Below are 12,927 nucleotides of genomic sequence, written 5' to 3'. Positions count from 1 at the left end.
AAAGGCAAAGCGTCCTCCTTGAGACTTTGAATTAAAGGTCCGCTCTGTAAAAATGAGAAGAACTAGTGGTACGGCGTGCCAGTGATTCATACTACACTTCCATCTCTAGGCTTATGGAGCAGGGCAGGTGATGGTGAGTGAATAACGTGACCTGGGCATGCATTGCTAGACATGCCCGTCTGACTGGGGCTGCTTCGCTGACACGGGATTGAGTGAGGAGACACGCCAGTGTGCCAGCGTAGCTAACACACGGTCACAATGAGTTAGGGATATCAAAGTGAGTGACAGAGGGCCGGAATCTGAGGGGAGCGTGTGTATGTGCAAAATAGTAGTAAAATGGAGGAAAAAGCAGATGCAGAAAGTAAGCCCTTGCTGACTGTCCTGCTGTTACTGCGACCTTTGCCGCTCTTCCCGAATGCACACTTTTTTTACAGCACGTTTCCAGGTGTGACAGTTAGCATTCAATGTTCCTGCGCATAGCCTGGCTTGCCTTACTTGCTTTTTGTGGTCATTGTCTGAATTGCGGGGCTACTTTGCCTGCCACGCGCTTTTACTTTGAATATGTGTACACCTGATGCTGATGATAGTGGCTTTTGAATGCACAGTACGAGATTGCGCGCCAAAAACGCATGGGCTGCGCAGGTGCTGTGATGTAAGAGGCGTAGGCCCCGATTCACAGAAAGCCTTTTCTAATGGTGCAATCCCTTTGGAAAACGCTCTGATAATCAGGCCCTTCATCGGAATGTACAGCCCGTGGCACAACCCCTGCATAGAGCACGATATTGCAATGCGCTCCACAGAGCACCAAGAGCCGCCGCCATAGAGAGGCGCAGCTTTGCACTCTTCCGCGTCGTCCACACCTGCGAGCAACAGTATTGTCATCTGCGGTAGAGGAATAATATACAGAAAGTGACTAGGATTATGACTATGCACATTTATATAGCGCTTATGGCCGAGGCATCAACGCGCTGTACCAGGAATGGAGGAATGCAACACATGCACAAAATAGCTCATCGGGTGGAGGAGGAGGGGTTCAGTTTCCTTCCTAAAGTCAGAAGCAGTACCGGGCCTAGGTCTGCCAAGCGCCCGGTGCAAGATGTATGCGCCCCCGTCCCGCCCACCACAAATGCCGAACACGCTGAACAACAGATCTGAGCCCTCTTCGGTTCTTGTAAACTGTGTTTAAGGGCCCTAGCATCCAGCTCAGTGTCATGTAAATAGCGCCTATTCAAAAATCAGGCAGTGATTCTTTAATAGGCGCTGTTTAGATGACACGGAGCAGGAAGCAATGCACCCTTTTTTGCTGAGCGGCGGGGGCGCCCTTGTGCAGCCGCACCCTCTGAGCGTATCGAGACGGCGCTAGTCAGAAGGGCACGGATTCCCTGTAGGTCTGATGGCAGCGCATTCCAAGGCGTAGCTGCAAGAACTCGGAAGGATCTGCACCTGCGAGGGAGAGTGTCAATAAAATGTACTGGAAAGATATCTTGGGCCTATGTTCTGCAGGGCCTTAAATTACGAAGAGGTTTCTAAGTGGGGCCCGACATTGTTGACACTGAGCTACACTACCGGCGCAAAGACTAGAGTCAAGAATTTTAACTGAATCCTTGCCACAACTGACAACCAGGGGAGCTTTTTCAGAATGGGGGAGATGTGCATTTTGATTGGGAGACCAATTACTGCACGAGCAGGCGGAGTGGTGGTAAATTGTGAAAATGTAGCCACGATTATACACTAAGTAACTCCACATACATTCGATGCCTGCAACTACCAAAGACCACAGGTCCAGATTTAGCAGCTTTTCAAATCAGGAGTTCCGCATCAGCTGTATTCAACAACAGACCACACACCTTCCAGTCTCTTCTAAATCGTGGTTAAAAATGCCTTTGCATGCGTCAGATTTCCAGTTCAGTCACCACCATTAGAATCTTGGCCTCTGCGCTTTTGGCACTTTTCATGGTTATCCTTTGGCGTGAATGCTGACCAGTGGACACAGAGAGCTCTTGAGGTGACCAGTCTCTGCTGAGTCTGGCGGGGAGCGGGCCGGGCTAGTGGAAGACATGTTGGGTATGGTCACAGAGGGCACAAATGGAGATGACCGTGAGACCATGGACGCCAATAATCGGTTGTCCTATTGATGAGTATGGGGAGTCACAGGTGTCACAGTCATACCTTAGAAGCAGCCATGCCCCCAAATGCCTGGGAAGGGGTGATTAGTTGGGAATCCCCGATTGACCAAACAAAGGTGAAGTCCATGGTCATTTGGCCCACGTGGCCCATGTCAAGCACTCTAGGCCTATCAAGGGAGTTGATCATTAATATTCTGTGATACGCTACACACGCTGATCCATCACGACGAAGACCCTGTGAAACCAGCCCTACTGTGACAAGTCCTCACAGACCAAGAAGAATCCTAACGCAAAACTACATACTCAACCTGAGAAGATGGAGTAATGAGGCTCAAGCCTCGGTATCCAATAATTACTGCTGATGGATAAAATCCAAACACACTGATCCTGCATTGAAGACTGTCTTCCTAAAAGGTCTATAACCCTGTTCAGAGGCTTGTCTCTAGAAGGAGATACCTGACTGCATCCAATGCCACAGGTTTATGTGCTGTTACTTCGGGGAGGAAGGATAGCTCATGGGCAACATGCTTGTTTTGGAAGCAAGACAATGCAGCCCAACACAGGTTCGAATCCCGATCCCGTGCTTAGAAATGTTATAAATGAACAATTATAATGTGCTAATCCAGATGCATTTGAATATTTCATTACTGTGTCTTGTGTTCCCCTTGTCTTCCCTTACAGAAACATTAGGGTGGGGACTCTGTGTGATGGTTGTACACAAAAAAGAAGGCCGACAACCAACAATTCTGGGTATGGTGTTGGTGCCTCACTCAGTCTATATTATAACTAGAGTAGACAGCAGGCAGGCTTATATTACAGGCGTGCAATGAGCCTCTGCTGTGTTGCCACAGGAGTTGCCTGTAGCTAAGAGAATCTATCCTAAGTGTAAAGCATGCGTTCCTGGATAAAGTGTATTTTGTTAAGAAGACCCTCTGCTACTCGTTAACGCTCAGCTAGTTAGTATTTAAATATAGAACACGGTCAGAACGTCAAATCCTACCCTTCTTGGATTTTCATCAAATATTTGATGTATTAAGAGCACCTGTCCCGTCCAACTGCCTCTATAACTCTTTACTTCTATCTAGTCAGGATTTGTTGCATGTAGGTGGCCCCTACATGATGAGGGGGGACGTGCAATAGTGTTGCACCTGCTTGCGCGAGAACCCCATTGTTACCACATATGATATACCACCAGAATCCTTCAACGTTTCAGATACCCAAGGGTGTATATATGGCGTGTCTCCATTTAGTGCATTAAGCGCTCCCTAAGTAACCTTTGAGCAAGACACAGTGGGCCTCATTACGCCTTTGGCGGTAGCCATGCCGCTATTGGCGGCATGGCTGCCACCAAAACCGGGTCCGGGTTCCCTGAATGGGGAATTACCGGGCCATTGCGAGTTTGGAGGGCCCGGTAATTCCCCCTACAGGGAAGCCAGGCCCGGACCTTCCCCATTCCCATTCGAGCCCCCATAGGGCTCAATGGGAATGGGAGAGGGAGCTAACAACGGGCCGATTACAACCGGCCCGTTGTTAGCTCCCTGCTCCCCTCGCGGGGCCCGGTAACGACGCCTGGTTTTACCAGGCGTCCTTATTAGGTCCCGCGAGAGGACCTCATAACCAGGTGGAATGGGTTTATCGGGTCCGCATCCATTTGCGGCACCCATTAACCCATTCCGCCACTCTTATAATGAGGCCCAGTGACTCTGTGACTCCCAAACACTCTCACACAGAATGGTATTGTTAATCCTTTTGTTACTTCCTCATTTATCCAAACAATGAACAATAAACCCAGCGCTGTATTACTCTAAATAAGTATATGCAAGTTCCCTTAAAGGTGGTCCCGTTTAAGGATTTTTAGTAATACACAGACTCCCTTTCTGCAGCTCTGTCCCCATGTTCTTTTCTGTGTCTTGGATCCCGTAAGGGGTTTGAAAACAAACTGGTACTCCCAGGCCATTGGGAAACCTGGACTGCCCAGACTGGTAGCAGGAAAACTCTATTGAGGGAGAAGGGGAAGGGAACAAATAAAATCGGATGGTAGCTTCAATATGTGAAGGGTAGAGTTGGCCAGAAAAATGGCGGCAGGCACCTACAATTAATTCTGGATCGGTTTGAATAGGGAAAAGTTCGCCTTATTTGACTTCTTATCGATCACTGCTTAACTGAAACTCTCTGGCCCACAGAACTTCTCGCCACCGGGTGCCCTGAACCTACTGTGCCTCCTTTCACCTCTGGCAGGCACAGAGTCTGGCATATGGATCACTCGGATGAGCGAGCCTACCAAGCCAGGGTCTTCTCAACTCGCCTTGCGACGATTTCCACCTTATTTCACCACAAAGGTTGTCACACCAGCCGGGCTGTCGGCGCCACACAGAGTGAGAGTTCAGAAGGCCCAGTAATGGAGGGACTAACTTGAGTGGGCTGCCTGGTGAACGGCCGGCATCTTGGTTTGGAGGTCAAGGAGAAGAATCTATGCCCAAGAGGGTTTCCAAGGCTATACGCTTCCCGTCAGTCAACTCTACCTCAGCCAACAACCATTAGCTCCCTTTCTCTTAAAAAAACCTCTTCTTGTCAGGTAAATTCTAATCTTCTATTAGCTGCACTTTCATAGGTTGAGGCCCTGGCTTGAGGCCTTTCCCACACAGGATTGGAACAAACCATTTTCAGACTGTCCCCTTTTTTCATTTGTTTCACTTTAAAATACAGTACTCTGCTCTCCTCATAATTCTAGGACAATAAAATAGGAATTAAGATGATCATCTAATTCGTTTTACACCGTTTTATAAGATAGTGCTCAGTGCATTTAATGAGTAGCTGGGACAGACCTTCTGAGGGGCTTGCTCAGGGGCTGTTACAGGGTACTTTTGTCATTCTCTGCCTCATACTTTCATCAATAATTCTAGCACTTATAAATGACAATTTTTATGTTGGCACACAGGCGGCTCTCCTGCGGCAGTGATTGCATGCAGGCTTATGCGACCCTATGTCTACATGGTGTGTACATGAGTGATGTGTACACCTACATGAGTGATGTCAGACAGTACCAAATGATGCATTCACATGGCCCAGAACTGAGCGGTCTAGATGGCGCTAAAGCCTAAAAGAGAGGGCAGCACCTTAACGGGGTAGAAATGCCTCATTGCAAGATACTGTGCACAGTCCATCACGCGGTGTGGAACATGGGCCCAGCTACCTTTTTAGAAGGAGTTCAGTTGGCACACTCCAATCAGAAACCACAGGTCCACCCTTGCGAGCCACCTGAACTCACCTACCTTCAAGAGAGCACACAAAGGTGGCATCAGATCCAGGGTGCCTGGCCCTCTGGCTTGGAGAAAGATTTCCCAGTATCTCAGGTCCCAAGAGGACCACTTTCCTATTCCAGAGTGCTGGAATCCTGGTGCAGAAACCGTTGTGATCACCCTGACCCTGCTTATGAAGCAGCAAATAGAACAACCTAAAGGCCCATCCCTCCTGACCTAGGGCTTGGTTTTGAAGCATGGTGTAATTTTCTAATCCACCATTTGGGTTTGGCCCCCCCCACCTTTATGCTCTTGTTCCAGTATTTACCCCTGAGTCACCCAATGAGCTGACCTCCTTTCTGCACCAAAATGTACTTGTCTCCTGGTGACAAAATGCATTCTTGCCCTCTCTCAACCACTTCTGGTACCATCCACTGAACGGCAAGGTGAAAGTAACGCAGGCAAGGACTTTCTTCTGTCTCTGGGAGCTGTACTTTTAGGACTGCAGCCAAAGGGCCAGCTGTGAATGATTTCCTTCTCTTCCCTTTAACTAAACTCGTGACTGGCCACTTGCTCCTAACCTCCACCCTTTATATCTCGCTTACCATACGCTCATTTCTAGTGCACTGAAGTGGTTCTCTGTGCACGCAGCACTGTACAAAATGCCTAAATAAACGAGTGACCAGAGACGACCATACCCAACCTTCCCTACCCCTCTTACCTTCAGTGCAAAAGCACAAGACAAGTAAACAGTGAAATCTCGTTCCACCTGGCCACCAGCAGGGGGCAGAGTAACATCCACAGAGGCACGCTGACCCTAGAGGGAAGATAGTAAAACATGAGATCAGATAGAGGTGACATGACAACATTAAAGCTTTGCACTTGGACCTGCATGCAACTCATATGTTATGTATGTCCGAACAGCAGATCAGACCTTTGGCAAACCCCTAGTGGATAAGTCCACCAATGAAAAAGCCAATGAGGAAAATGGACGCAGGGTCCATTTGGAAGTTGACCTAATCAGAATGCACCAACTGGGTACATCACATGCCTGTAAATTTGGCGATAACAGCAAAGCGGCCAACATCAGTGGTTGGAGTCTTCTGTAATGTAGTCAATGTATACTGTAAAACAGAGCCATATACTGGTGATGGAATGGCCATTTGGTACCTTATCTACATAGGTAAATTAATGTTGCTGTGTGCCATGCCAAGTTGCACCATGATGTATTATTATCCATTATAGTTGTCATAGTCAACAGAATATCTCAAAGCTCTCATTTGTGCTTGGGTAGACGATAAAGGTTTCTGATCTTTATTTTAGTGATATGTGACCAATGTTTAACCCAATATCAATGGATCCAAGTAAAATTGAGCATTTGGGCTACAAGGTGCGTAAGTCAGAATGGCAAAAAAACATGGGGACGAAGAGAAGAAAAGAATGAAGAAATGACCTGATGGCAACAATGCATTGTCAGGCAATCAATAGCACTGGACCGAAAAAGCAGTTCTGCGGCAGGCAGTGGCCAGCTTCCAGATGTGGTTGCTGTGCACGTTGTTAAGCAAACACAAGGGATCCAGAACCAAGTCAGCAGTGCATGAGGGGCCCCAAGACTCTTCACAATCCAGGAATTTCCAGGTATGGGGTTGGGCCCAGAGGATCTAAAATGCAAAGAGGATGCATTAGGCGATAGACATAGATGCAGGGCTCCCACATCCTCCTGGGGTTTAGGATTTGGCTTCTGAAGCTGGGGTCATGAAGAGGAGACCCCAGGGAAGAGTGATTATTCCTGATTTGCTTGAAGAGTCACACTGAACTGCCATGAAAGATGGACCAGGAAGGCGAATTCAGTAGTGCAGTCTCTGGAATTGTGGCATCACAGTCTCCTGGAGCTTCCCAGTCAGGGCACATGGAACCAGAGGGCGTGACTGATGTTCTGGGATGAAGATTCTCTGGTTGGAGGGGAACCCGCTTTTGGGTCCCATGATGCAGGCATAGTCAGGAGCGTCATAAAGACAAGGCCTTTCGAGAAGGAACTGTGGTGAAGTTGTCGCCAGCGGATCAGGGAAAAGGAGCGCATGTGTGGGTTCTTTCTGATCGTCATGGAGAGGCAGAGCTTCACCATCAGATTATTCAGAGCATCAAAGTATACTGGTGCAGAGCTGTGGTCCTTTATTGAGCAGCAGGTCTTCCAGAGTACAGGTTCAGAGATCCAAGTGTTGAAAAGGGTGTTATCATCTTCCTCAGGAGGCAGTGAGTGAGCCCAGCACCCAGTCACACACCAATCAGCATTTAAACAGAGCGGTGGTTAGCCAGTGGCCATTCATCTGGGACTGCGTTCCTCTCTGTATCCAACACTCTCTTCCTAAATATCTTCCTTCAAGAGCCCTCCGCTCAGCTACCTCAAACTCTGCGGGTCAGACGCTTCTCCAAACAGAGAGTCACAAGTCAATCTCTCTCCTCTGTAGGTGTCTCCCTCTGGAATGGCCTCCGTACCCCTCTCAGACAAGAGCCGGACAACCTGAAGTAACAGATGCTGCTCAAGCCTTTCCTCTTCTCCTCTTCCTTCTCTGTCCCTCTCCCCGGCTCATCTGTCTGCTCGTCTTGACTGGTGATGTGGTTGCCCTCAGAGTCACACAGGGGACTACACCCCCACCCCCTCGACCAGTCACCCAGCAGTGCTTTCTGGCCCAACCAGCGCTTCCCGACTGGCACTGCATCCGTGTAGTCCTTGCCGTCCTCAAACATACTCTGAGCCCTGCTGCCCTGACTGCACTTCCCTTTACCCCTTCCCTGAACTTCTCCCCCACCCTCTCCCCTGCACTTCTCTTTTGCACTTGCATGATCTGAACGTCACAAGGCCTAGTAAGATTGCTTGTCTTGTCATCCCTCTGTCTCCCATCCCTTGCCTTGCGGAGCCTAGAAACATTAGTGTGGAGGCGCATTATAAATACCAAATCATATCATATAATATCATATCCTATCCCTCCAAGCACACCCATGCACACAGGAAGGGCTTGCATACAAACTAGTGAAACTACACTCTCGCAGAAAGGCATCTGCATATATGCCAGTCAGAACTGGTTTCAGATTGACTGCAGCCCCAAGTCCTGGGACAAACACATCCAATGGCCAAATATGGTCACCTCCTCTTTCCTACGCAAAGAGGGACCAGGGCTAGTCATGTGACCCTTCAGATTTTCGAGGGCAAAGACAACCTCTATTTTGATGAACAAATGAGGGGGTCATAAAAAGATCCAGTTGGGGAAAAATGGATTCCACTGTGTGAACCATTTTAGAGAGCTGAAAATGTCACCACAAGCCTAGCCCAATGTCTAAAACATAAGGCCCTTTTTCTGGGAGACTATGGGCTACCTCTGGTGTACCCATGCCATATGAGTCCTAACGACTCTTAAAGCAAAGCACATAAAAACACAGAGCCACACTCTCAGTCAAATTTAGGATTAAGCCTGACTGGAAGAAAAAGGAAATGTAAAACCAAGGAATCCACATCAACGTGGTGGGGATCCTCCAAGTCAAACAAAAAAGACTTCAAAAATTGAATTCTGCCCTAACACCTACACAATCACAATGCCACCCTAGAAACAAGCCCAAAAAATGCCCAACCCCATGTGTTGTCCCTATTTCCAGGGTGTATTGTACTTTATTTTGTCAGGCCAATGTCCTTTCTCATTTGAAGGTGGGATTCCCCCTTCCACTGCACCTGGTCTTGCAGTGCCCATCTCCATAAACACCCACTTCCCCCACTCCATCCCCTGCAAACACAACACCATCAAGGGCTTAGCTTGCAATAGTTCAAGTCTTTTAGCTTACAAAGTTCAGTCTGGGTTTTCTCCCCCAGGCAGACAGCAAATTCATAGTCACTCACATTCCTGAGCGGTTTATGTGAATCTTGCACTTGTTTCTCGCCTCATTTCATCGTCAGTCTGGTCCTCTGCTTCTTGCCTTCACTCGTTGGAGTCCAGTCTTCTGGGGTTTCTGCCCCCAAGCGCACCCACACCTTAGGTTGAGGCAAGGGTAAAAGTTGTGGTGCAGTACAAGTAAACAAACTGCAGAACTTCCACCAGGCGTCTGGTGCTCTGAGTGGTTTAGAGGCTTTTCTTATATTCCCTTGCCATCTCCCTGTTTTAATGTTCTGGTACTATCCACCAATGTCCTATCCTCACTCTCCTCTCCTGGAGGTTGCCACACTTTTATACCTGGGGGAATCCATGCCTCATCCACCTGCTTGATGCTCCAAACACATGCACATGCCTCCATTATTGTCCTACTCACTCTTTCTAGGGGTTTATTGGGGCTGCTGTAACTCTTCTAGCAGCTCTTCTTCAGAGGTTCAGATGACCTCCTTCTGAAACCTCCCTTTCACTCTTTTCCAAAACCTCCTTCACACTTATCCACACTTTCACCCTTTTTCCTCTCAGCAATATTTTCTTTTACTAGCCTCCTGATGTATCTTTCCAACCTCCTACCTCGTTTTTCGAACACTTCCAACCTCCTCCTGGCCTCCTCTCTTGCTCCAGTCTCTACGCCAACTCTTCCTGATGTTTCATTCAAACCTCCTCTCTCTCTCCACTCTCCCCTTCAATTTCCACTATCCTGCCTCCTCCCTTCTCAATTCTTCTTTCCTCAACCCTTCTCCCTCTAACCTCAGCCGCCGTGCCTCCACTTCATTTCACCACCAGCTGCCTCTGCCACTCAATCTCGGACTCCATTCACTGGCACCACATCCCCAAAGCATGAGGATTTTATCGGGCCCTAGCCTCTCCCACTGGGCTGCCCTCCACGCGGCTGTGTGCACCTATGCACAATAGCTAGTTTGGCATTTAGATTGGTGCAGCAGGTATCGGAGACTCTTAACTTGTGTATACCTGTGAGAAACCACACAACACCATGGACCAAGACTTCTTAAGGCTTGTCCGCCATCATGGTTGCTAGTGTTTGATATCCTGGGTGGAGCATGGTGAGGATCCACTGGTCGCCTTCCCTGTGTTCTATTCTGGGATGGTTACGGGTCAAACCTATGTGGACCTCCTCCTCAACTGTGAGACTGTCAACCATCCTTGCCAGGCTCAAAGTCTACAGGCTAGGTAAAAAACACATTGCCCTATGGGGAGTGAGCATCATACTCTGAATACCTTCAAAACAAGTACTGTTACTGTTTTAAACATCTTGCATAAGAAAATAGGTCACTACAAAGTCACAGGACATGAGATGCTAGGGAATGTTGACAGTTTGCGGTTTCCTGACAGCATTTGCATCCACGATTGACACTTACAGACACATTGTTTACCAGCAGTGATCCCTCATACTGGATATAAGGTTGCAAAATAAATTAATGAGAGTCTGATTTTTTGGCATATTTATAAGAAACAGAGATTCTGTGAATGGGTTTACCAGCAGCAGACCGATACTCTGGGGGAAGCAGGAGTTCTGTAACCTTCCCAGGCTGTGCAAGGAAGAGGCTGGGTGAGGGACATTAATTTGAAGCTAATGGCCAGGCCTGACAAAGGGTTGGTCCAGCCCATAACATCCAAAGTAAGTACAGATGAGCCAATACACACAACCAGTCCCAGGCAGCCCCCATCTTAGAACACGTGTACACCCTCACAAATAGCCCAGTCCAAAGGGAGGAAACAGAACCCTATAAAAACACTGTTCGGTTAGTGTGGGCCATTGGAGAAGGAGGTTGCAGTTTAGAGGTGGTTGGTGAACAGAGAAGGTTGGAGAGAACACTGGTGGGTAAGAGCCTGGAAGAGAAAGTGATGGGATAAGGTGGCAACATAATGAGGTGGAAGTGGTATAGAGGAGGAGGTGGTAACGTCAGGAGGCAGAAGTTGTACACAGAAGGAGGTGGTAAAATCAGGAGGCAGAAGTGGTACAGAGAAGGATGTGGCAACATCATGAAGTGGAAGCGGAATAAAGGAGGAGGTGGTAAGATTTATTTATTTATTTATTTCCAGGAGGAACAATGCTGTTTTGATCACACAAGAAAGTACAATAGATAAGAAATTAGATTTGATGGGAAGCAGTGAGCCTCTTACCACTGGGTGAGTTTGAGGGACATTCTGACCAGGTTGTGTAGGGGAGTAAATTGAAGCGTCACCAGGGACAATACAGAAGTGGACATACATAGATTAAGGACAACTAACATTAGACATCTTTAAGTGCAGGTAGGCAGTACGGCCAGCTGTGCTTGTGATGTGCATATGATGGGTGAAGTGCTAGCGTGGAGGCACAGGAAGTGAGGGACAAAGGCAGGTTAGAGGTGAGTGTAAAATGGTAGCTACCAGGCAGATGAGAATTAGGTCAAGAGGGTAACTCAGAAGTGAGGAGGCAGGCTTTTAGTTTGGTTTGAACAAATATGTGTGGACTGTTTCTCAGATGTCTGGGGAGGAAAATTCCATGCAATTGGAGCACGGAGAGAGAAAGAGAGGAAGCGAGAGGAAGCACATGGAGGGAGAGGAGCCACAAGGGTAGTCTATCAGGGAGAGCCGAGATTACAAGAAGGCTTGTAGAGCTGGATAGAGTAGGAAAGATACAGTGGTGCCTTACCATGGATAGATGTGTGGACCAGGAGAAGAAATATAAATCTGGCCCTGTTTTGCATTGTCAGCTATCCAGCCTGGTGACGGTACGAGGAAGTAGGTGTGAAGTAAGGGAGTTCAAAGAGAGTCCTGGTAGCAAAGTTAAAGATCTTGTTGAGAGAACAGAAAGCACAGTTGGGGAGATCAAAGAGGATTCAGCACAGTAGTCAAGTTTAGAGACAAGAGTGGCTAAGAGATGCTTGGCGGTGTTGAAAGGAAGGAGGTAGCTGATTTTCATATTATTTAGGAGGTTGAGGTGAGCTGCCTTTCCAGTTTTGGAGATAAAAGTAGAGAAGGTGTGAGAAGAGTCATAGATGATGCTGAGGTTTCTAGCTGAAGAAGAGTAGGGTAGTGTCATACGAGAACATGGTAGGCAGAGGAAGCGATGAAAGCGAGCTTTTGGTAGAGTTATACATCAGAGAGTGCAAAGCCATCCAATATTTAATGGCAGAGAGATAGCTGGAGATTTTGATAGAGATCAGAGGAGAGTTCAGGATAAGAGAAGAAGATTTGGGTGTCATCTGCAAATAGTTGGCACGAGATCCCAAAGGAGGAGATTAGTGCCCCAAGAGCAGAGGTGTAGAGTGTAAAGAGGAGCAGATCCAAGACAGAGCCTTTTTTAACACCAACAGTTAGAGGAGTGAGTTGAGAGGTGTTGTTGCCCCAGGAGACAGAGAATTGGCAAGGTGCAAGGTAGGGTTCAATCCATGCAAGGGCTACATCACGAATCCCAAAAAGAAAGAGGATATTAAGGAGAACAGAGTGATTGACTGTGTGAAAGCCAGCTGACAGGTCAAGGAGAATTAGGATGGAGGATAGGCTGGAATGCTTAGCAGAGGCGATGAAGTTGGACACATTCATGAGAGAAGTTTCTGTAGAGGGACAGGAGTGGAAACCTGTTTGTAGGGGGTCTTGAAGGATGTGGATGTCTAAGAAATTGGTAAGACAGTTGAAAAC

General features: G+C 47.8%; 1 protein-coding gene across 2 annotated transcripts in view; it reads right to left on the bottom strand.

The window, feature by feature from the left end:
- The window catches only part of LOC138527483 (meckelin-like), a 642,839-nt gene that overhangs the window by 111,070 nt on the left and 518,842 nt on the right, over positions 1-12,927 (bottom strand). For both annotated transcript variants that reach the window (XM_069638711.1, XM_069638700.1), the window contains exon 18: positions 6,087-6,182. In XM_069638711.1, the coding sequence (XP_069494812.1) occupies positions 6,087-6,182 (96 nt within the window). The remainder of the gene's footprint in view (positions 1-6,086; positions 6,183-12,927) is intronic.

This window comes from Ambystoma mexicanum, chromosome 1q (genome assembly GCF_040938575.1).
Source record: "Ambystoma mexicanum isolate Mex_15411 chromosome 1q, UKY_AmexF1_1, whole genome shotgun sequence".
Classification (NCBI taxonomy): Eukaryota; Metazoa; Chordata; class Amphibia; order Caudata; family Ambystomatidae; genus Ambystoma; species Ambystoma mexicanum.
The sequence above is the reverse complement of the archived record's forward strand: the minus strand, read 5'-3'. Positions and strand labels throughout refer to the sequence as shown.